This window comes from Equus przewalskii, chromosome 2, assembly GCF_037783145.1.
Source record: "Equus przewalskii isolate Varuska chromosome 2, EquPr2, whole genome shotgun sequence".
Taxonomy (NCBI): domain Eukaryota; kingdom Metazoa; phylum Chordata; class Mammalia; order Perissodactyla; family Equidae; genus Equus; species Equus przewalskii.
The window spans coordinates 3,158,116-3,183,631 of record NC_091832.1 but is presented as its reverse complement, the minus strand read 5'-3'; the positions used below and the strand labels follow the sequence as shown (position 1 = coordinate 3,183,631).

Sequence of the window (25,516 nt, the reverse complement as noted above, 5' to 3'; positions counted from 1 at the left end):
GAGTCACATAGGCCTAAATTCAAATCTCAAGCTACTTGGCCTGGGCTTCAATTTCCTCACATATAAATGAGGGGTGTTATGGGTTGAACTGCGCCCCCTCCCCCCCCCCAAAAAATTCATATGTTGAAGTCCTAACCCCCAGGACCCCAGAGTGTGACCTTATTTGGAAACGGGGTCTTACAGAAGTAATCAAGTTACAATGATGTCATTAGGGTGGGTCCTAATCCAAAATGACTGGTGACTGATGGAAGGGATGTTAAGACACAGAGCCATGCACACAGGGCAAACAGTGAGAGTGCCAGGTGAACATGAAGACAGCTACCACAAGCCAAGGAGAGAGGTCTGGAGTAGATCCTTCCAGCACAGCCCTCAGAAGGAACCACCTTGATTTTGGACTTCTGTGCTCCAGAACTGTGAGACAATCAACTTCTGTGTTTAAGCCATACTGTTTGTGGTAGCTTGTTACAGCAGCCCTAGCAAATAGGAGACAATGGTACCCGCCCCAGAGCGTTTTGATTTGGGGGAGGAGGGCAAAGGAAAGCAAAAGACAATAAAGAGAAATCTATGAGTGATTAAAGCATGATGCTTAATCTGAATGATCATAAAGGGTCATTTGGTCAAGTAAAGATAAAATAATTATGCTGACTAGTAGCAACATAGAAAATCTTACGTATATATATATGTATGTATATATACCTAAATAACTAAAAGAAAATCAAATAAAAACGACTAAAAGGAAATATGGCCAATGGTAATAGTGTTTGTGTTAGGTGGTGGAATAGGTGACTTTCCCTCTTCTTCCCAAATTTTAGATGACGTAGTTTAAAACATCAATGAGGAAAAAGAAATTTACCTTTTAGAAAAAAGGCTAAAGAATTTACGCTAGTGTCAAAAATGACTTGGGTTTTTCTGTTTTGTTTAGTTTTTACTGAACAACTTATATGTACCAGGCCCTGAGTTAGGCACTAGGAATACACAAGTAAAAAGGGGAGGTCCTGCCTCGGATGTCATTGTCAGGGCTCTACATAACCCCACACTGATTCCCATACCTGTCCAAATTTTAATCAACCGTACAAACACTCTAATTCAAAGGGCAAGAGAAGTTGAGTGTGCGGCCCAGCCAACTATAAACACATCAGAAACTTTTCTTATCAATGTTGCTGTTCAATAAACCAATCAGCCAATGTAACTTCTCTGATTAAGCTCAGTTGTCAAAAACACCACCTGCGGCACAAATCAAAAGGGAGAAACCCCATCCCTACGTCTCATGACAATACCTCACTAACGTCAGTGTCAGGGTGACCTGCATGCCTATTCCGGGCCCTGGCACCGCTGAATTCAAGTACGTTTGCATTTGCTGATCAAGCATAGGTCTGTAAAACTCCCACGTAGGAACAATAACAGTTAACTGCCACATAATAACACTACAAGACAGGGCTGAATAAGCTTGGATTCTCGACTCTTGGAGGACATGCAGAGTGGGCGACACCATCAACACACCTTTGAGGCACAGTGCAAACATTTAAGAACACTAATTTATGAAAATTTGTCACTTCTCACCTCACATCTCTGAGGCTTATGTGTTCCAGAAAAGTCAGTTTTCCAAATGCGTGACCCAAAACCACTGCTCTTCTTCTCTGGTGAAGAGACTGGGTGGCCCAGGCCCTCTCAGCAGCAGTTCTCTTGTCAATGGTTTGCCAAACCCACTCTTTTCCTTTTGTTGTTCCTATTGTATTTCCATTCTCACCCCGCTGTCTCACCAAGCAGTTGACAGGAAGTGGTCTTTTCTGGTCCGGGAAGTTTTTGCTTAATAGGTAAGGTTTAGATAGATAAAAGGAACAGAAAAACAATGAAGAATAGAAGGCACCAGGAGTTCAATTATTTTCTCTTCCTTGACTTCCATCATTGAGTCTTCTCCCGTGTTGATAGCCCTTGTAAGACTGAACTATCCCCGCCAGACTCTTTCTGCTGGTGAGTTTGCTGCTAAGCGTTTTAAGTATCTGCGGAGATGAGCACTGGCAGTTTCACTTCAGGGAAGCTCAAATTTAAAAACCTGTTGGGTAGTGGGGGCGGAGGGTCATGTGTATGTGAACACAGCGGGAAGTACTAAGGAAGAAAGGCTGTCTCCTTCACTTGAAATCTTCAAGCTTGGGTCAACTAGATTCGGAGCTGCTTGAGTAGGAATTGTGCCATCTGAACTTCATAGTCACATCAAACTAGCATATAGCAGGTGATCGATTCATGTTGCGTGATTAAGTGGATGAATGAATGTATTAAAGCATGTGGTTGCTTCAGGTCTTGAAAGAAAAATCTCTGGTCTTCAGGTCAGATATCTTTGCTAGAATGGTAGCATCTGTGTACCTTGATGGATCATTCCCCTTTTCGGCTCAAAGACGTATATGTCATTAAAGCCACATTTTATAGGCATGCTCATTAAGCTGACGGAGGAAAGACATCTTCTGAAACCAATTTCGAGGGTTTTGAAATAAACTCTCACTGTATGGAGAAATCGCATACTTCCTCCATCCATCTCAGTCCCTCTTCTCAGCAACTCCCAGGGCGCTTTTCCAATCCCACATTGCTCTGTGCTGAAGCCAAAGCCCAGTTTCCTGCCTCAAAAGGTCCTTTGTTTGGGCTCTCTTTCCAAATCAGCGTATCCTGAGCTTGAACCCTCTCGCTTTTGAGAACTCCGATGCCTTGGCAGCAGAAGCCTTTGCCAGCAGGTTTGTGGTCCTAACAGCTTTCAAAAACCTCAATGTGAGGGCATGTCTATAGCTAAGAAACTCTTTTCATGGGAGGGGGGTAGAGGGAGTGTTATTTTAAGAGTTGCAAAAACAACTTCAAATTGACTCTTTAGTCTTTAATTGCTACCAGAAGACTGAGAACTTCTTGTTCTCTTGTATTTCATTAAGATGATAGTTTTAATCAACTCTAAATGATATTGGTTAATATGCTCCGCTCAATCTCTCAGGCGAGTTTTGCCTCAGAACACTGGCATGCATTAAAGACAAATTTCCAACATGTTCTCTCCCAAATGGAAAATACCTTCCTGCAGCAAGTGCAGACGGAAAGGTAGCTCCATCTGTGCGGCTGCCCTGTGAGTCTCTGGAAGGACTCCAAAGCCACTTTTCAAAGATGAGATAAATTTCATCTAATCCGTACTCTATCACACATGCTATGAGTCCAGGTAGCACTCTCTTACTTACTTGTTCTGAAGCGTGCCAATTATGTGTGACAGACAACAGTTTCTAAACAAAAAGTTTTTAGGGGGCAGGGTAGATCAATGTGGAAGAACCTACTGTCTGCCAGGCAGCTTCCAACCTTGGGACAACCTGTAAGATAGGAATTATTGTCCCCATTTTACAGATGAAGAAGCTGAGGATCAGAGATTATACCCTCTCCCTCAGGTTATAAACAAGCAACTGGTGGAGCCAAGATTTGAGCCCAGAACTGTCTGAGCGCAGACATACCCACTTTCCGCTGTGCCACGCCGCCTCTTCAAGCTGAAAACTTATGACTCAGTTAAAATTGCTGGACTTCTTATGGTGAATCTCTTCATCTCTCTTGTATGTCACAACCGTGTGACAGAATTCGGCAACTCAACGAGGTCAAGACCCCCAACTATGAAGCACTGTTTCAGGTGCAAAGTCTTTTATATTTGATGACCTCGGCAGGTCTTAAAGACATCTAATTCAACTGCCCCATTATTAGGTAAGGAAAGTTACATCAACAGAGTGTAAGGGGTTTCTTTAAGGTGGCTGACTAGTGCCAGAGCTGGACTGACTTGAAATGAGGAGGTGAAAGTAGCCCAAGGTTGGAGTAGGGAGGGAGTGGGATAAGCAAAAATCAGCCTTAAGATGGATACTCTTTCCCCCAGGCAGAGAAGAAGGGGAAAGAGCATGATCAAGGCCAGAAGGCAGACATCTGTGGGGTGTGTCTAGGAAGCAAGGAGACCAACATGGATGAAGGTGGATGTCAATGAGAATACCCGTGCGTTCAAGATAAGGCTGGCAGGAACCACATCTGTTAACAGTAGATGCCTCTGGTGAGTGGAATTTGGAGAGATGGTGAGAGGGTAATCCCCTTTTAACAAAATCATATTTTGGGAATACTTTTTACTATCGGAATCATTACTGTGCTTTGGGATGTTATGTTAAGGTTTAAAAGGCTTTGTAGATTACTGACACATGGGGCCAATATCTAATTTGCAGAATAACCAAATCCAGTGTAAGGGGATGCTTTAAAATATGGTATTGACTGGATTTTAACTTGAAGCCGTACGAGGTAAGAGTTTTTATTTCCTGTGGATTTTACCCATTTTCTAAGAAAGTTAACTTCTCTGGGCCTACTTTTCCCACCTATAAATCGGGAGTGGGCAGGAAAAACTCTTGAAGCTTGGGCCCCTCCCCCTCCTGCATTCTAAGATTATTCCGAAGGACGGTCATTGGTGCCGGTCTGAGCTAAGGCCGAGGAACCACCCTGCCAAAGGTTATTCTTCAGCGTAGTGCCTCCTTTGACAACGGTGCCGACCAGCATTCTCCTAAGGTGCCCGTCCAAACAACCGTGATGTTACTGGCTCCATCGCCCCACGGCTCAATCCTGCTACCTCTGTGCAGTGTCCACATTGTATTTCTAGAACTGCATCTGCCCAATGTCCACTCTAGAAGATTCAGGGGCAGGGACCACAGCCAAGTCATTAGATCCCAACGCCCAGCACAGTACTTGATACATTAAATGTGCTCCGTGAACGTCTGTTGAAATGACTCATCACCACCCTTCACTCAGGGCTTTAATTATAAAGCTGATGAACATTATTATTAATGCTAATCGTTATTTACCAACACAGTACCAAACATAGCTGATGCTGGGTTAAAATGATAGGAAGAGAGATTTTATATTAAATAACCTTTTGAACAATTAGAACTGCCTTCAAGGAATAAACTTGCCATCACGGCAAGTATTCGGCAGAGCTTTGATACGAACCAAGAAAAGATGGGTTAGAGGGGTTGTGCACCGGGTGGGGGTGCGAATGGTTGTGAAGCCTGAGGTTTGAAATAAGATACAAAGATCTGGGATTAAATCCTAATACTTAATCTCTATCTGCCTCAGTTTATCATTTGTGATACTGGAGTAAAAGACCCATTCCACAGGACATTGCAGGGACCAATAAAGCCGGTGACGCACCAGAACATGTGAGCTGCTCTATACCGTTGGCTCCTTTCTCTTCTGAATTGGACATTTTGGTAGTTCGGTCTCACCCCTCTCAGAACTAACCCAGGCGAAGCAAGACTAACCCAGATAAACACCTAAGAAGGAAACAGACAAACGAGCAGGGTACCAGGCGAGTAGGGGATTGTTTTCAAAAGTTTTTCTGATATGATCAAAAATAAAAAGGTTAAACAGAGAAAATCATTCCTCTCCTCCCCTTCACTGTGAACTTCACAATGCTTTAAGGAACAAAGACTTCAGAGGAGGCACCCAGGTGGGCCAAAAGTTTAGAGAATTCTTTGTTCTGGAGGATTTCATGGTCCCATTTCACAAATGAGGCAACACAGTCACAGAGAGGGAAAGCTGGTTGGCCCAGGCGACCCAGTAAACTAGCAACAAAGTTAGGACAACAGCCTAGCTTTCCCGACAGATTTCTGCTCTCCCCATTCAGAGCCCCCCATTCCGGCAAGACCACTCATTCTAAGGACAGCCCTAGCTCTTAGGCTAAGTTAAACATCATTTTAATAGAAGCTGTCATGGTTAGCACAAAGTCACTGTTGACCAAGTTCTACACGTTCTAGGAATGCAAAAGGGAAGAGAAACCACCTCGCTGCCCCTGAGTGAGCGACGCGCTCCCGCGCTCTCAGGCTGGTCCACACTTTATTATGGGCTGTTACAAACTCCAGCAAGCAGAGGTCTCTGCCATTTCATCACACTGACTCGCAGAAGGATGTATTAAGCACCCAGTGTTTAGCTTTATAATTATCCTTAATAATAACTCAGCTATTTACAGAAAGAAGAGATACTGTGCCAGTGGCTACCTTGGGACTGTGATAGTACAGGCAACACAATTTTACTTTTCTTTTTGTTTCTTGTCTATATTTTCTAAAATAACTTTTTACTGACATTTTCTTCAGTAAAAATTTGAACCCCTATTACATACAAGGAAGTCATAATCTATTAAGACGGAACTGTATAAAACAAACCAAAAATCTTGACCTAAGAAAGGTCAACACAAAGTGCTCTGGAAGCCCAAAGAAGGACTAACCCTGCCCCAAGGAAACCAGGAAAGGCCTCACAGAGGGAGGGGCACCTGAACCCAGCACAGACCAAGCAAAGAGAAGGAAGGACATGGTGGGAAAGTGCCTAGAATCGCCAGAGAATGGAGACAGTGGGGACAAGGGTATGGATGGGAGTTGGGGGTGGGGCAGAAGGGGTTGGTGAAGGGTATGGACGGGAGTTGGGTGGGGGTGGGAGGGTGGAAGGGGTTGGGGCAGCCAGATTCTGAAGGGTCTCCGATATGCAAAGAAGTTTATTCTGTAGCCAACGAGGGGCCCTAAAAGTCCTGCTCTGAAGAGAAGGGTCTCCGTGAGCCGAACCGCGGTTGTTAAGAAATGACTCTGGTATACTCAACGCATACAGGATACACGGGGACTGTCACCCTAGAGACAAACCTGCACAGAGCTGTCTTCAGATCTGGGTGGATGACAGCGTGCAACCTGAAATGGGGCAGAAACAGGGAGAATGGCGAGGAGACAGCAAATTCAGAAGACCAAAAAAAATCTATTCCTTGTACCAATATGACTTCATAATTCCAAAGTCCCAGTTCTGTATCTGTGTGATCCCATCCCTCTGGTCTCAGCAGCGATGTGAGACAGGTGGGGGATGAACCATCGCCCCTATTTGACTATTGCTAAACTGGCAGTGATTTGCTGAGGCTTCCCCAGCTAATACAACGAAGCTGGGAACAGAGCGCAGGGTCAGCACGGAGCTACACTCTTAGACTCTCTATTTTAAAAATTTCATCTAATTATCACCTCAAGACACCTGGCTGTGTTTTTTTCCATGGACTGTTTGTGTGTCTATCTTCTCATCTTCTCCCCCGCCCCTGTGAGGGCAGGATCCGCCCCCAGAACTTCTCTCTATCTCGCTCAGTGCTTTGTATTGATCTCAATAAATACTGAGGGCCAGATAAGATAGCTGAGTCCCAGGAATATTCTCATCTGTGGTTTTCTGACAACAGAGAGGTCAATAGCCAAGGACACACTTTCCCAGTGGTCTGTGGGTATTTCCATTCATCACCAGCCCCAGCGGAGGAACAGCCCCTGCCGTGACTCCTATAGTCTGAGGTGCCTCTTGCCAGCTGCTTTGCTCCCCTGCATTCTAAGTGTGAAGGACCTGTACAAAATGGGCCTGCTCGAAGTCCTATTTAACTTTTCCATGGGTCTGTGTTTGTCAAAGCTTCATGCCAACTCTGTCAGAAAAAGAAATGCCACAAAACTTCTTTTAGGGAAGAGAAAAAAGACCTACTTTATAACTTGCTCTCATGCTAATCACACCACCATTCAAACCCCAGCTGAATAGGAGCCCGACAATAGCCTGGGAAACACACAGAGCCTTCAAGCCAAGTGGAGGCTACTCCACTCAAAATGTTGCATTCCTCTGGCTTTTTAACTTCTTTAGAGAAGACTGATAAGAAGAAGGATTAACGATACAATCTGGAGTTGCGGTCCTACTGCAGAAAAGTCATTCCATCTCTGTACCAAATTGGCAAAGTATTCGCCTGCCGTGCCTTCTGCCTTTTTTTCCTAAGGCTCCACAGAATTGGAGCTGAGATTCTCTTTGACATACTACCAGATTCTGAGAAAACTGAAATGAACTCCAACCTCCTCCTTCCTAGGGTTGTCCTGAAATTCAAGCAAGCTAATAATGCATGTAAAGCCCCTGCCTGCCTGAAGTATTCAGTAAAGTTATGCCCTTCCCCGTTCCAGCCTAGAGGTTTTGAGTCTAATTTCTATCCTGTAGAAATTTACAAAGAAACAGGCAATACTAAAATGGGCAAAAAACTTGAAACCCCAAATCACACCTGAATACTTTACAAGGCCTGATAATTTCATTTCAAAGCTTTTCTGGCTTGCTTGCTTGCTTCCTATGCTTACAACTGAAAACAGTGGTCAATGCAAATTCCAACGCCAGTGTTCACTGTCGGAAAAAAAGAGCATAGGTGCTGGTTGGTTCTTATCCCAGACGCTCCACCATCTTCCAGGGGCAGGATCCCCAAGAAGTCACTCAACCTCTCCGATCGGCAACGGCCTCATCTGTAAAATCAGTCAGAGCAGTGTCTCCCCTTCGGGGCTGGACGGGTTGATGAGACACGTGAATGAGCCTGACTACAGTGTAGTGGTTCAAAGATGTTTCTCTTCCAGCTGACATTTGGGAATGATATTCTGGGTGAGGTGGCATTAGGCTTTTATTTTGTTGGCTTTTCAGGGCTGGGGAGCTGGAGATCGAGAAGGAGAAAAATCAGTTAAGGCAAGAAAGAATGTATACATTCAAACACTCAGAGGCATACATTTTCATTTGGTGGAACTATCATTGATTAACAATAAATGTTTGGATCTCACAGCTGAGGCCAGCACAACCACAATGTAAGGCAAAATCGTAATTAAAGGTTCCTCGGCTCCATGAATGGCCTTAGGAAAATTAAACCTAAAATCAAGATGGCGTATTTTCCCTTGGGATTGAAAGCCCTCTATTTCGAATGTTTTGACCCAAGAAGTGTATTTTAATTTCCCACCAACCCCTGGGAATTCTACCCTCATACAACGCCTCCGCAGAGACCTTCCATAGCACTGGTTGACTAGGCTGCGTGAGCCCGTCACCCCTCCGGTCCTGTCACTGGAGCCAGCTTCTCCACACAGATGCAAGTGAGACGCCCACTAACCAAAAGACGCCAGTAAATTGGTAACACCTTTGGAAATATTTTAAAACTCTCGGCTGGCTGGACGTTCTTCCCTGCAATCACAGTATGTGTAGCTGCTTCAAAAGAAGACACGATGCATTTAATCAAAACGTCTGTTCAGGCCAAGACGACAGCAGGACAAATGCAATGATGAGAAATCATGTATTAGGCCCTTGCTCCCTAGAAACCTACAGAGGCCAAACTGACCAAAACAGCTACTCTGGGCAAGTGTCTAATGAACTCCACTGTGTGGCTGAGAGGCATTTCTGCCACTTCCTGTCAGTGGCGGCTAACTTTACAACAATGTGGGTCATTTGTGGGGAAGAGGCTACGGGTAGAAGTTCTATTTACTGCATTTAATGAAGGCATCGCGTCCGCAGCCACTAAACAGAAACGCTCAAAATTTCTCAGCACCACCCAAAGGTTACACCAAACCACAAGGACAGCAGATAGAGCTCCTGGCGCAAAAAGGTCACCAACAGAGCGAACCACGACTGCTGCCTGACGTGGGTGAGGAGGCCAAGTTCACGTCCCTCGGCCCTTTAGGAAGACTTTACAGATCCAGCGGTCTACTTCTCCTCTAAATTCACAGAGCTGCTTGTCCATTCTAGAATGCCCAACGTTTTCGCGACCAAAGATCCCTCGCAGTTCCTTCTGGACCCTCTGTGACATCTGGAAGACAGCTTTATTTACCAAGTAAACTATATTTTAAGTCATTTCTCCACTTTTGTTAATCAAAGCGTAGAAAGTGTCCGTCTCATCTCCTGCTTAGTGAAAATAACCAGTAAGACCAGAGGGAACTGACAGGAGTCATCCGACATTCACGTCCTAAGTGCAGGACGCTGATGCTCTGACCAGTCGAGGCAGAGGCTGATGCTCTGAGTTAGCCTCGGCAAGTTAACCACTGGTCGATGTACAGCACGCCTAGATATTTTTGAAATACTGAAAATAGCATTAGCTGCCTCATGATTGCCTTAATAGACTTTTACGGGCCCAGAGAACCCAGGGTGAGAATCACAAGTCTAACTCATTTTGAACAATTCATGGCCTGTTGCTGATGTGAAAGCCAGCATGAAGTAGTGGGGGAAAGCCTGGGCTTCAGAAACAGCTGGAAAACAAAAGCAGTGTAGCCTAGTGGTTAAGAATAGCCTCAAGAGACACACTTCGGGGGCTGGCCCGGTGGCGCAGCAGTTACGTGCGCACATTCCACTTCTCAGCAGCCCAGGGTTTGCCGGTTTGGATCCCGGGTGCGGAGACGGCACGGCTTGGCAAGCCATGTTGTGCTAGGCGTCCCACATATAAAGTAGAGGAAGATGGGCATGGATGTTAGCTCAGGGTCAATCTTCCTCAGCAAAAAGAGGAGGATTGGCAGTAGTTAGCTCAGGGCTACTCTTCCTCAAAAAAAAAAAAGAAAAAAGAGACAGACTTCGTCAACTCTCAAACTCACTTGCTGCATAACCTTTGGGTAAGCTATTTTTAACCTCTCTGAATGTAAGAACAAAGTGACACTATGGTGGTTTCATGAATGTGTTAATTCGAAAGGTCTTTGGTAAAATTTTTGTATTCTTTTCTTATACATTTTAATTAATCTTAAGATATTTCTAAAATGGTACAGCCACTATAGAAAATAGTTTGGTAGTTCCTCAAAAAGCTAAACATAGAGTTACCATATAATCCAGAACTTCCACTCCTGGGTATATATACCCAAGGGAATTGAAAACTATATCCACACAAAAATCTGTTTGTGAATGTCCATGGCAGTATTATTCACAGTAGCCAAACAGCAGAAATAACCCAGAAGTCCACTGACTAATAAATGTATAAGCTACATGTGGTACCTCCATACAATGAAATATTATCTGGCAATAAAGTAAATGAATTACTGGTACATGCTGAACACACATGATACAATATGGATGAACCCTGAAAACATTATGCTGAGTGAAAGAAGCCAGTCACAAAAGACCACATATTATAACATTCCACTTACATAAAATGTCTAGAAGAGGCAAAATCTACAGAGACAGAAAATTGACGAATGGTTGCCACGGGCTGGCAGGGGGAGGAGTGTAAATGGGGAGTGACTGCCTTCAGGTACACGTTTCTTTTTGCAGTGATGAAAATGTCCTAAAATTGACCGTGGTGATGCTTGCCCAACTCTGTGGATATTCTAAAAGCCAGTGAATTGTACATTTTAAATGGGTGAACTGAATGGTGCATGAATTATATCTCAACAAAAGTGTTTTAAAAATACCATTACAACCCAAGAAAAACTGTTTCTCTAAACCACAAGGATTTCCAACGGCCTATTTATTTTAAGAGGCATATGAGAGCCTAAAAAATTCCAGAGCGAAAAAAGGGGTAACTCATCCGTCTAATAAGGCTACGAACGTGAAGACGCATATACTAATCCTGTAACAGATTTCCTAAGTCTTCTAGAAACCCTGCATTTAAAGGGTTTGTGGAGGGAGTGGCATCACCCCAGTTCAGAGGTTCCCAGCCAGGAGATCAAGAACTACCTGTAATCTCTTTCTTCTCCATCCTTCTCTTTTCTGTCCCCCTGCTTAGGTCCAGCTCTCACCTGCCTCCCATTGGTCTCTCTCCTCAGCCTCCGATTTCCCTCCCCTCAAACCCAGCAATCTCAAACACGAATCAGGTTAGATTAACCCTCTCTGAAAAACTGTTCACAAATATGTTAATTCCAAACCTTGTCTGTAAAACTTTTGTAATTTTTTTTCCTTACATATTTCAGCTAATCTTACGATATTTCTAAAATGGTGCAGCCGCTATGGAAAAACAATTTGGCAGCTCTTCAAAAAGTTAAACACGGAGTTACCATATGACCCAACAATTCCACTCCTAGGTATATACTGTGTTTGGTTTCTATATGACATTTTCCATAATAAAAAGAAAAACGAAAACAAAAATAAAACTTCATCTGCCCTGCCGGTCCTCCAAAATAAAGTTCAGGTTCCTTAACCGCCTGCCATTTATAGCCCCCTTTGGAATCTGGCTCCAGCCCATCTCTTCCAGCCTCACCTCCAACGTCCTCTTTCCCCGACACGATGCAAATACACAATCCTTCACACTCCAGCCTCCAACTACTCACCCTTCCCAAATATGCTGGGTGTCCCCCGGCTCAGCACCTGTTGCTTCCTCTGCCACAATTCCCTCGCCCCCTTCATGGCACGTGAGCTACTGTCTCTCCTGTAAGGCCCAGCTCCATGCCCTCCAGCAAACTCCATCTCTCTCCGCTGCACTGCCGCAGGCCCTCCCTAACCACCCCGAAGTGCCCAGCACCCAGCGAGTGTCATTGTGCACGTCTGTTTCCCATTCACCAGCCTGGGAATTCTTAAAGGGCAAGGAACCCCAGGGGCCTAGCGCGTAGTAGGTGCTCAAGAAACAGAGACTTAATTAAACAGGCTTTCTAGAAATTATACTGATTGATACCGCAAACTAATTTGGGGGCTAGCTAGGAAGAAACCATCAATGAGAAGGGCTTCCTTCGGTCAATATAATCATGTGCACTCTGTGCTTTAGGGGTACATAAACAGGAACCAAAGCACACTGCTTATTATGACAAGGCGCTTACACTGATTTGCATTTCTCTGCAAAACTCTCTAGGCATATAATTTTGTTAATTTGTGACAAACCTCAACATCACACTTACCACCAAAACTCTGATTGCAATGTATGCTTTCAAAGCACACAGACATCAACAAGTTCCTTTTGAAAGCTTCCAATTGGATCTTACGTGTGTTGTTTGGTTTGGTTTGGTTTGAATTTGGGCATTTTAATGCAGATCATAATTTATAATTTAACCTGGACCTGAGGGAGGAACAGTTCTACAAGATGTTCGAGAACCTGACCCAGCCTGCTTTTGAACGCTGGCACTGCCAATTAATGCACAACTCTGAGAAAGGTATCTAATCTGAGACTCAGTTTCCCCTCAGTCAAATGAGAATAATGTCCACCTCGAGAGGCTTTTAAAAAGCAAAAAGTCGGAAAATGTGGGCTCCCTTTCTTCTCTCCGGGGATGCATCATTTGAAAAAGATGGCGCCTGTTCAAGTTCAAATCAGTCAGCAGTGATCTTTGGTAATAAGCACTTTCTAGAACAAGTTTGAAGAAAAGTGATATATCAAAAAACTGCCGAGGCCTTCAAATTTGCCCCATGGATCTCTGGCCTCACTCCACTATCATCCACTGGTTTGGATTAAAAGTTAAACCTGTTTGTCTTGTTCCTCTTTTAATTGACACAGGCAAAAGAGAGAAGAGAGGCCAGCTCTGAAGAACTACCTCATGAGTGATATCACATTTCAAACCGACAAGTAAACACCAGAAAAGCAAAATGGTATAAAGACAGACCTCGGTTCTCGGCCCTGCTCTTTCACTAACACCGGACAAGGACCCACCCAGGCCTCAGGGTCCTCACATGAGAGTCAAGGGCACTGACCAGGACATGGTGACAATGACGACAGCAGCTACCACCTGTTGGTGTCCAGTGCCACACACTGTACCAGGCATAGCCTTGCAACTTATCTCATCTTACAAACAAGAAAACTGAGGGCTCGGAGACATTCAGTAACTCGCCTAAGCGTACAGCTACTCAGAGCAAGCAAGCTTCCCTCCATCCGACCCGCAGGCCTCGCTCCTCCCACACATCCCCCGCCCCTGTTCAAAGGGGCCTGTTTTTCTGACTGAGACAAAAAATGACCTTGGTATTGCTGATAATGAAATCTCCAAGGTACTTTCCAACTCTAAAGATTCCATGAATCTAGGCAATGAAGAATCTTGCCAACGGCGTTTTCTCCATTATGCCCAGACAGGCTCATCCAGGACACTCTAAGCTGTCTGGCAATTACTTATCTATCCCTCTGTCTCCTCCTCTGCCCAAGACGATCCTTGAGTTAAGACTCATATTTGCATCCTATGTTGGACCCTGCAGAACATATTGTACATATTTGGACTCAATAAAACTGAAATAAATGAAATGGAATAAAATAGAAACAAACAAGCATTAATTACATTGAAAAGTGGGCGGCAAGGGAAGCGGACAAGAGCCCTGGAAGATTATGACTACTTACCAGCTGGGCACCCTTGTGCCAGCTACTTCACTTCTCTGAGCTGCGGTTTCCCCATCTCTAACAGGAATCTAACATCTACACCACATGGCTGGCCTGAACAATAAACACGGTCACTGGCACAGTCACTCCTTTCCTCAGGAAACATTAAGAGTGCCCTGGATGACGAGCATTTTGGTCATTTTCCATCCTGGCTCTTGTTTTTAGTTAGATTTTCCCCTGGGCTGTCAGAAGACACAGATAAGAGGTGACCCTACATCAGACCATTTGTCCAGACTCCCTCCTACCCTCTAGGCTATGCTGTCTTTCTCTTAAGATGATGTGGCCATGTCCCTTTCCAAGGGGAAGAATGCCACCCCCAAAGGCTGAGGAGGTTCCCGCACTGGGACTGTCCAGACAGGCTTGGAAACCTGGCCCTGCTGGTTTGTTCTCGGGATCCCTTCACAATTTCTTCTCCTAATATATTTCAGGCAACTTTGCTGCCCCCAAAAAAAGGACTCCATAGAACCCTTGAGGAGTGAGGACACAGGAAGGATAGAAAATACTATTACCACAAATAACAATAGCAACACAACACTTGCTAAGACAGGGCTCCTTAACTCCCACAGTGCTTTCAGACTGGTGATGCCACCTGAGCTTCCCTGTACCAGGCTGTCACTAGGTCCGTCTGCTTCTTTAACATGCGAGGAAATGGAAGCCTGGCAAGGTGGAGTGATTTTGCCCAAGTCACACCTACAGGTGACTTTATGTCAGGATTCAAACCCAGAGCTGGGTGCCTCCGAAGCTTGTATGGTTTCTCTAATACTTTGCCAAGCTCACTTTGATCTTTGAAAGGCTCTATTCAGGAATCTAATTTATTCCTTTCATTTTTCACTCATACAAAAACTTCAATATCTCAAAAGAAAATATTTATACCTCATTTATCCAAAGTAGTCACTTGGCTGGCAACTTGCACTCCACACTCAGTTTAGAACCCAGAAAGAAATAAAAATCCCAGCCTCCACCCATGGGGAGACACCACCACTCCTCGCCCTCAGGGCACAGGCCGGCACCCAGAGGTAAGTTCTCCTTTTGAGAGAATTCTAACAAGCTTGATTATCGATACTGAAAAAGACAGGTGCACCAGCCAAAAACGAAAAAAGGTACAGAAACCTAACATTGTGGAAAGTGCCAGAACATTCAGTCCAGGGACAAAAACTCACAATATAATCAACTGCCCTTAAGACATTAGCTGTTAAACAACATAGTGATTCTCAAATTGGCCTGATAAGAATCACTAGAAGCTTTTATAAAATACAGAATCCCGGGCCCTGGCCCAAAGCCTACTGAATCTCAATCTCCCGGGAAGGAGCCTGGGAATCTGTATTTCATACCAGATAGGTCTCCTTACTAGGTGAGTTCGTGAGATACTGACATAGTGGGCATCCTCAAAATAAGTTACTTCTCCTCAAATAATGTGTACCGGATTGAACCGACACAGAGGGTAGGGTTTCTTAATAAATATAACTGCCTACACAGTGAAGAAGCCCTGGACTATGGTCTCATTAACATCATGCTGTGACCAACTGGGCTTGCCAGCCCAAACACTGAACAGGAAGAGGGAAAGAATCCAAAATTGACAGGAAATCAAAAGGCTAAAAGTGGAAAAGGCCACCAACTCTGGCTTTAGCCGTCTCCCACAGAAGCAGCTGTACCCCATGGTATAACTCTTAAGTATAAGAGAAAGTTAGGGAAGAAACAGCTAAGAGCTAAGGGGAAAAAACAATGAGGAAATAGAGGTTTTCAACCACCCTGGACAAGTCAGCAGGGCTTCCCCACTAAACGGAGGTCCCCTTCTTTATTTCAGTCCACGCAGGACACTGGCTAGGGGGTTCACCAGTTGATTAATGAAAACCTGCTTCTATATTCTGTGGTTCACATAGTAAATTAAGTTATCAAAACCTACTGAGTTATTAAAAACACATACTTAGTGAACATAGTCAAGCAACAAAAAGAAAAGTCACCTGTTGTGCTTGCTGACTTGTTTGCTTGTGATTATTACAAATTTCAGGAAGCAATGTGAAAATAAACATCACGGACGGAAAGTCTAGTCAATCTGGCAGCATACTGGACTAACCAGTAAAAGACGGTGCTTCCTTCCCCGCAGAATGAACACCAGTATAAGCTAATTGCATTGTCAGCATTAATTCTTTGGTAAAAAAAAAAAAAAAAAGGAACAAATCAATTGCTGACAAACCGTCTAAAAGAAGCAATGACTGGGTTTCTGCATCACAGTATCTATCAGCACAGACTCATAAAATTCACAGAGCTAGAAGGGGTCCGAGAGATGACCAAGCCCCTTCCATTTGTTGCGATAATAAAGAAACCAAGGCCCAGAAAAGTCAAGTTAATTTTCCTAAAGTCACACAGCAACGAAGCAGCAGTACAAGACCAGAACTCATGTTTCCAGGCTCGTTGTTGTGAGGACTTACTCAGCTAATAATGTACAATGAAGAGCTAAAGGGAATGCATGCATGAGGTAGACATTCAACATACGTGTCATTTCTCTCTACTAGCAATCGGTTACAGAATGTTGCACGGCAGCCTTAGACATCAGACATAAGCCCAGTCAACCAGTCATTTTACTGATGGGAAAAACTGAGACCCACAGAAAACCAACTTGTCCACAACCACGCAACTAGATGGTGGCACTGGGCAACCTGGAAGCTGGCTCCAAGTCTTCATTCTCTTCACGCCACCACACTGCCTCCCTCTCACTATAAAAACTGAATAACACATAATAACACTTGATGATTTCACGTGTCCCATATATCAAACCAGTTCTACAATTTTATCTCGACCATTTAATTGTAAATCAAGAAATGTCCAAAAATATCTGGAACCACTAAATTAGAGAGCATGGTTGCTAACCATCCAAATTCTACATTATTACCTATTTGAGCTTCTTTCCTTCTGCCTCATGGTACTCTACCCACTGACTTTGTTCCCTGGTGGGGCATGCACAAGAGTCAGGCCTTTCAAACCAAACCTGACCACCACCTGCTTCCTTAAAGGTCTCCCACCCCTCCCATAACTTCAGCTCACCTACCTTCCAGAATCAAAAGCCAAATGAGGAACACTCTTTCTGAACAAAAAACCTTTTCTAAACAGGGCTCTGGGTATTCTGTAAGGATAAGATGGCTTAAGAATTCTGTGAAAGTTTAGGAGCTGCCTTCCCAGCTAAAGTTTAGATCAACGATGAAGGAAAATCATCTGTCTACAACTTACTGGGCAAATGTAACATTCTCCTATTTAAGTGAGTTCTTCATGGTCTCATCTACCTATGATTCTGAGACACATATACGAATACAACCAAAAACCTTAACCTGGACCTCCAGATTATAAATCCCTTGCATTTGCCCAAGTCTTGAGAGATGACAAATAACTTTCACATCCAATATTCCTTCTGCTCCTCATAGAAATGTAATGGAGTGGTCATTCTGATTAGCATTTTGCAGATGAGCTAACTGAGCTCAGAGGATGAGGGGCCTTGAACAAAGTCCACAGAACAAAAAGCTAGACCTGTCCAAAACTGCCTACCCATCAAAGTGCATCAACCATCAAAGGGTTGGTAGGAGACACTCAATAACTATCTGGGGAGGTGGACAGGGAGGAGCGAAGGTAGGGGAATCGATGGGTTTACCAAACCTCTGCATTTGTGCCACACCACGTACTGCTGTGTGTTCCTTCTCTGGAACCACCCTCTCATGGGGTCAAAAGGCACCCTCAAAACCTGGGAAGTACTTGGTGCTAGAGCACCCAAATCAAACCAATGCCATGGAGCAACGGGACCATATCACCAACCAGAAGAGCTGAACCTGCTCTGCTTTGGCGCAAACGGGTAACTGGGAAATGTGGAGGCGGGACTGCCTGCAAAGCGAGCTTCAGGATTTTCTGCTGAGAATCTGAGTTTCAGGATTCTTCAGATGAGGAAACGAAAAGGGGATGGACTCCAGTCATGCTCACTGAGAATTAAGGATCAACTCAAACAGACTTCAAAGTGAATCTCAGGTTTCTCATCTATAAAATGGAGATAATCTTTCATAAGGGTTACAGCAAAGAGCACATAAACTAATTTACATAAAAAAGAGGTTAACAGGGCTTAGAAAGCCAGTAGGTGATCCTCCAGTCTCACCTAGGAATATCCTCTGCTGCTCTCATGCAACCTCGTACACCAGAAGCAACGCACAAGAAACAGGAGGCAGTACATATTTTTACATATTGAAAGAAAAACAAAATCAGTGTCAGAAAAATTGCCACGCAAAGATTCATAACAGTATCTAGAAAAGCAATTAGTCAGCAGATAGCTGGTAAACAGGAGGTAAGCCCCCACTGGTATTCTCTGACACCAGATTCTTTTTGCCTTCAAACATGAATGGACTTTCAGTTTTTTCACCAATAATTTAATATGCCAAAAAGATATGTGAAACAAGTTAAGCTGCTTGTACATTTCCACTTACATAACACTTGTAGAGGACATGAGCTTTTGTGTTTTTCCAGATACAAGGAGATGAATCTTGGTGTATATTCCTCTGTGAGACAATAAACACAAAACTGTGTCCTTCTTTTTAATATATTAGTGCTCTGTAATCCAGACCATATGATCAATAAACTATATAAAAATTAAAACATACTGACAGTCTTAGGCAAAGAGTGAGCCAAGTAGAAACAATTTTTTAGGACTGTGGTGTGTGTGGAATATTAAAATCACATGTTGTGTTATTAGTTTTCTTTAGCCAGAGTTCTCCTGCATAAATTTCTCATGTAAATATTTACCTTACAGCGTTCCCTTTAAAGGTGGCAGAGAGGCATTAAACCAGCGACACTGTAGTTTGGCCTATACATAGGGAGACACGGATAATAAGTCACTTTGAAGATGACTTGGTTGACATGGTTCTAATGTCAAGGCACATACCCTTAAAATGAAAAGCTATGTGCTTCTTATAGTGACATACAGGGGCTGGCCCCGTGGCCGAGTGGTTAAGTTCGCGCGCTCTGCTTCAGCGGCCCAGGGTTTCACTGGTTTGGATCCTAAGCACAGACACGGCACCGCTCATCAGGCCACACTAAGGCGGTGTCCCACATAGCACAACCACAGGGACCTACAACTAGAATATACAACTATGTTCTGGGGGCCTTTGGGGAGAAGAAAAAGAAAAAGATTGGCAACAGATGTTAGTTCAGGGCCAATCTTTAAAAAAAGAAAAAAGAAACAAATAAAGAAATACAAGGTCCTGTTATCTTACCACCTTTTTGAAGTAAACAGAATCACTTATTCAAACAGACCAACAGGGAGTAAACATAATAAACGGCAAGGGTTAGAGTATCAGCTTTGGGGGGACCCAGAGAGAGTTGCAGCAGATGAAGAACTGACGTGCAAACGCACACCTCACTTCCACCTTCAGCGCACACCTTCAGTGTATTTTGGGGCTTCTGTGTCCTGGCTACGCTAAAGCTGATAGGTGGGTCTTTGTGCAAATTCCTTCACACCTAGTTTTCCCTTAACAAAAATGCAGCATCTCTTGGGACTGCCTTCTGAAGCCAGGAGTGGAAGGGAGGCAGAGCACAGTGAAACCCTACAAGGGCTGTCAAGCGTGTTCTAGCTCTGCTTTCCTGATCAGAGTAGGAGGTGTGAGGGCACACTGCCCCAGTCTAGAAAGAGTTTGCTCCACTACCAGCTAAACCCGCAGCCAACGCTGGGCAGCCCCAGGCAACTTCACAGCAAACTGCTTCAATGTGTTTAGTGTTTCCTTGTACTCCCCTAGGACCAGGCAGGGTCTTTAAAAAATTCAATAGCTTGGCAGTGAAACTTTAAGTATTAATCTTCCCACTGTGCATGATAAGAAGCCAGCCGCCTTCAGGAAGGTAGGCCCCCCAGTGACAATTCCTTCACATAGCATCTTAACGCGGGATGAAACGAAGAGGGGGGAATGGGATGTGTCACCTGAACCACACTCACTTTCCTCCCCTTCCACAGAGCACAATTTTACTGTCAGCTGTCTCTTCTTACCTAAGGGGCCATTCTTATTTTTAATCTCTAAGAGTCCCGTCCTTCTTCGACTCTGAGAATTCACGGTGGACAGTCAAGCCAAAGACAGAGGGACCTCAGTGAGGATCCTGCTACAGCAAGAGTCAGGAACCCAGGGAAGCATAACTCCAGCCCCAGCTCTGGTCTGCACAATCTGCACGGATGAATCCATTTCAAAGGGGACTTCAGTCTCCGGGCAGGAGTTCTATTTTAAGGGAAGTGAATTGGGAACACAGATGTTTCTTCAGTTAGCGGAGTTGGCAGAACTGCTCCTGGACCAAATCCGAGTTCTTAATGCAGGAAGGGGCCTTGGAGAGCATCTAGATCAACCCACTCACTCAACCGATGAGGAAACTGAGGCCGATGGGGTAGTTAGGTGGCACACCCAGCAAGTGGCAGGGTGGCAGTGTTCTGACGACAAGTCCTGTGCGCTTTCCATTACACCATGATTCGCTTAAAAAAAAAAAAATTCTCCGCTGACTTCAACCTTGGGAACTCCTGCGGATCCATGTCAATAGGTTTCTCCCTCCTCCCGCCGAGTTCATAAATCCTCCTTACTCTCCCACTCCAATTCCTTTAACTCCCACCGCTCTTCTGGCTGTGGCTTCCAACTAGTTTGGAAAACAGCAGTGGACTGTCGCCTCAGCGTTCTGGGAGTGCAATTAATTGTCGTCCCAAAACATGACCGTGGCTTGCTTTCCCAGTGCCTCAGTTTCCTCCTCAGTAAAACGGGGCTCCTCACCCGGAGTGCAACGAGTCAGGGAGAGGAGCTGGTTAAAACGGATGCCTGAGACCGCCCTCCACCTGGCACACAGTAGGCGCCTAAGAAATGACTGCTGAATCGATACCCCATATCCAGGCCCTAGAGAACACCTTCAGTCCCGGGGGCGGGGTAGGGGGGGTGGGGGGTCGGGAGCGAAGCAACTGGAAAGGCCAGCTTGCAAGTGTGGCCGGGCCGCGGCGGTAACAGCGGAAGGGCTGGATGTTTACGCGCGGCCGGGGGAAAGCTGCGCGCCCCGAGCGGGAGCCAGCGCTCCAGGAGACGCGTTGTACTCGGAGGGAGGGCAAGCAGCTCTCCGCCGGCCGTGGGTCACGGTTCGACCGCCTTCCCCTGCTGGAAAGGACGAACCCACACCTTCCGTGGGGTTCTGCCCGGCCTTGCGACCGGAGACGGCTCTTAAGGAGCCTGTTTCCAGGGGCCGGCGAAAGCCTGCGCGCGCCGGGACGCTCAGCCGCGGGCCGGGGGCCGGGGGCCGGGGGTCGGGTCCGGGGGCCGGGGATCCGGGGATCCGGGGCCGGGGCCGGGGCGGCGCGGAGGCCCGAGCGGGCCGGGGCTGCGGGCGCACAGCGCTGCGCGCTGCGGGGGGCCGCGGCCGGACGGCGGCCCCGCGCGGGCCCAGGGGCCGGGGCCGGCGGGCGGGCTCACCCATGAAGAGGCAGAAGAGGTCGAGGCAGACGAGCAGCGCCCGCTTGCTGCCGCCCCTCCTCGGGCTGCTGCTGAGCGCCGGGCTGCCGCCGTTCTTGCTGTCCGGGGCGATCGCCTTGTCGTACTTGTAGTTCTGCATGGCGCTGGCTGCGGCGCGAGCTTCCCGGCCCGCGACGGCGCCCCGCACACCCGGGCGCCCGCGTCGCCTCCCGGCCGGCGCTGCTCGGGACGGTGGCGGGCGGCCCGGCCCGCGCGCGGCGGCGAGTGCAGCCCCGCCGCCCGCTTCCGACCGCAGGCGGGGGCGTCTGCTGCCCGGGTGCTCCGCGCTTTCCTCTCAACCCAGATCGCTCGAAAGTCCACGGGGGGAGAGAGCCAGGTCCCAAGCAGAAGCTTCGCCGAGCGGGGGCGGCGGGGGGGCGGCTGCGCGGCCACCTCCTCGGCGGCCGGCCCCTTAATGAATGGGAGCCCGGGAGCCCGGCCGCTGCGGAGCCTGCCCCGCGCCGACTTCTCCTCCTGCCGCCGCGGCTGCTGCTGTGATCGCCGGGGTTTGTTTTCTGCGCTTCTATTTCACGAGGTCCTTTAAAACAGAGAGAGAGGGAGAGGGAAAGAGAGGGACCTCCTCACTTGGCTCTGGAGGGACTCCGAAAGCACAGCCCCTTCCTGAAGTTGCCTGAAACGTAGGATTAATTAAGGCCACATTTTCCCCCACCCCCTTCCAAAAAAAAAAAAAAATCCTAAAAGGAAAAGTTACTCTCAAACCAGAGAGGCCGGGAGCCCCTAGCGTTCAGAAACACCAAATTGTCACAAAAGGAAAAAATATATAAAGGAAAAGAAACAATTTCTTGCCGGCCTTGGGTCAGGCAAAAGTTGAGTCTGTACAGCTAAAATGGGTTTCTCCTCCCTTCCAGATTTGGGGCTTTTAAGTCTTTATTTTGATTTGAATTGTATTATCCTGAAAATACTCAAGGAAAATTGCCTTCGGTTTGCTTAAGATCTTAACAGACAGGGCCGGCTACTAGATTCTGAGGATGTGAACGTGAAAAAGACTCCACGACTCTGGAGCTAGACCTCGTGCCTTTGAATCCTGGATGTGGCTCTGTGCCTCAGTTTCCCCATATGTAAACTGGAGATAATAAATTTCTCCCAAATAGAGTAACTGTGAAGATTTAGCTAGTTTACGTATAAGCGCCTAGAACAGTGCCAGGTACACAGGAAGCGTCATGTAAGGGTCAGCCGTTACCTTTCCTCCTGTTTTCGGGGTGAAGGCGTCTCAAGCCCTCCGAGCGCCTGCCGTTCGGCTGGCCTCGAGCCGGCACCTCGGCTGTGGGGAGCTCTGGGGCCGCGGAGCCTCTCTGGAGGTGTCACATCTGTAGCTTGAGCTTCAGGGCAATCTAACACTGTGCCTTAGAGGCTGTCATATTATTTTTAATTGTTTGATGTGAGTTAATCTTTCTTCCAGATAGAATATAAACATTTCCAGGGCAAGCACCTTCCCTGGTATCTGTGGCAGTGTCTAGCAGAGAGTGGAGCACGCATGGACAACAAATGGACATTTCTTCCAAACGTCTGTCTGTACATCCAGAAATAGAAATAGTTGTGGCTTTGTGATACTTTTTGTTGATTATGTCCTTTTTTGACGCTGACTTGTCATGGGGGTCAGTAACCCTATATCCAACCACCGTCAGCCACTCGCCCTTTCTGGAACAGTCCTTTCACACTCCAGACCCCTGCCCTCCTACTCCCTCTGCCTGTAAGGCACATCACCCCTTCTCTAGTTAACAGAAGGCTTCTTTTGCTTTAGGGTGCTCTGAAATCTCACCTTCCATCTGAGCCCTTTCTCGACTCCCAGGCAGAATTTAACTTCACCTTCAACACTTTGTATATAGCACTCTTGTAGCACTCAGCGCAGTCTGATTTGATGTCATAGTTAGTGAAGACTAGTCGCTCTACGGATTATCAGCTCCTGAGCATCTCCCCAGTGCCTAGCACAGGGTTTGGTGTCAGCTGAATTAAGCTCAAGTCCAGCCTGGATAACAACAAGTGAAGCTGGAAAGAAGGGCAAGAGTCACTGACTCTCTAAGATAGTTTTGGAGCTGGGGCATGTAGCAGCCCGTAGTCAGACACAGGCCTCTCAGTTCAAATAGCAGCAAGTAAAAGCCTGGGTAACTGAGAGAACAGATTCCTCAGACAGCTTTTCAGTGAGAAACACCTTCTCTTGAAATGTTAAAATGGCAGAAACAATACAAGCTATTTCATGATTATTTCACGATTATTGACATTCTAAGAGGAATTCCGGGATTCCAGTTTCTTTCTTTTGCCCACTCCACCCTCATTGTAATTATAATCATCCTTGAAGTTCGAAGTCACCAAACCCTATCTTTGGAATTCCAAGCTAAAAGCAAGGGCAAGCCTTCCTCACGCTGGAGCCTGCCCTGGTCTTTCCCTCCTCGGAGCCCCGAAGTCTTGTGCGTCTGTGCCTCTCAGGTGGCCACTTCTATTCCACTGTCTGCTACTCCGTTCTACTATTTGAATTTTATAGTTACTTCCCTTTACATGTCCTGTCTGCTTTTCCTTATCTGTGAAGTGACTTTTTTAAATTTAAGAATAAACATTTTCAAAATCCAGACTTTTCCTGTGGTTAAATGGTATTGTAACTCAGCAATCATTGTTGGTCCCTATAAAGTTCTTGGGGAATATTATTAACATTAGTAGGCTGGAATACTAGGAATCTATTTTGCTTTAAGGTTCTCTGGATTAAACTCAACTACTTATTAAGAAAGATAAAAATCTGTTATTCCAGGACCGAATAAAGGGAAAATGAATGAATGTTAAGTAAAAGTTTCTATTTCCATTTACAAGGTTCTGTGGGCTGTTTGTTTCATAGTGAGGAGATCCCAGTGTTAATTGATGGGTGTGTTGTTGCAAACAGTCTTATATGTGGATAATTCTTCTCGGGAGCAGAACACTACAGATACTCATTAAAATTGACTTGAACAAGTCATAAATATGTCAATATCATTCTTTAGACAACAGGAAATAAAACAGCCTACCCAGACACATAAATTTGAAGGCCTCTTTGCTTTAAACTCTAAAACTGAACAATCTAACTAGCAAGTAAAATGCAATACAACAGACGTGATAGTTTAGAATGGTGTCATTTCAAAGTCATTAAGTAATTAAAATTCCTGGTAAACATAGCTTACCAAAATTCACACCTGAAAAGGACACCCAGCTCACTAAACTAGCTTGTATAAAAACTGTAACATCCACGGGGATGAATGCTGTTTTAAGATTAACTTATTATGTGTGGCAACAGCAGCACATCGCTCTAAATAACTGATCCCTCCCAAGAGGTGTAAATGGCCTTCATTTCTGAGATCTCGTCACCTCATAATTTTATTTCTCTCTCTTTTTAACCCCTAACATTCAATAATTAATCATTTTTTCTATTTTGAAAAGGCATGAATTGACTCTGGAAATATTTAAGGGAGAGGTAAATGAGTTCCTTTACGTAAAAGGGTATAATCCAAAGGTCAGAGCCCGAATTTCTCAAACCACTGAAATTCACTTAAGAAGACAGAGAAATTTTGGCTACAAAGTGCCCATTTATCCAGGTTCTTTAATACTGTTACATTCCGCCGGGGTTTTTACTAAACAAAAATTGCTGGCTTGCGTGTAACTGTTGGATTCCAGGTCGTGAGTGCCCCCCGCAGGACGGAAGAGAGCCTCCACACTAACACTCCCGAGCAAAGGCGGGAAGAAGCAGGGGATCTGAGATCCCGCTGTCTTGCATCTGCTGTTTGAGGCAAGCTGAGCAACTACTCTGAATCTCAGTTTCCCCAACTTTTAAATGGGGCTAACATTTTTCTCCAGTTCTGGGGACTAAAACATTAAAAATGAAATAATACATTTTAATATACCTGGTACACACTACGCAGTTGACAAATGTTAGTTGAATGTTGGTATTTTAAATGATGCTGTATTTCTACAA

At 45.5% G+C, this 25,516-nt stretch overlaps 1 protein-coding gene across 4 annotated transcripts in view; it reads right to left on the bottom strand.

Moving 5' to 3' along the window:
* Positions 1–22,186, bottom strand: part of PLPP3 (phospholipid phosphatase 3) — a 79,535-nt gene extending 57,349 nt beyond the window's left edge. Inside the window, exon 1 of one of the 4 annotated variants that reach the window (XM_070591916.1) lies at positions 21,526–22,186. In XM_070591916.1, the coding sequence (XP_070448017.1) occupies positions 21,526–21,664 (139 nt within the window). In that variant the 5' untranslated portion in view covers positions 21,665–22,186. Of the gene's footprint in view, positions 1–12,059; positions 12,281–21,525 lie in introns of those variants that run through there. The other 3 variants (XM_070591938.1, XM_070591927.1, XM_070591948.1) reach the window with 3 other exon arrangements.
* Positions 22,187–25,516: the final 3,330 nt, after the last annotated feature.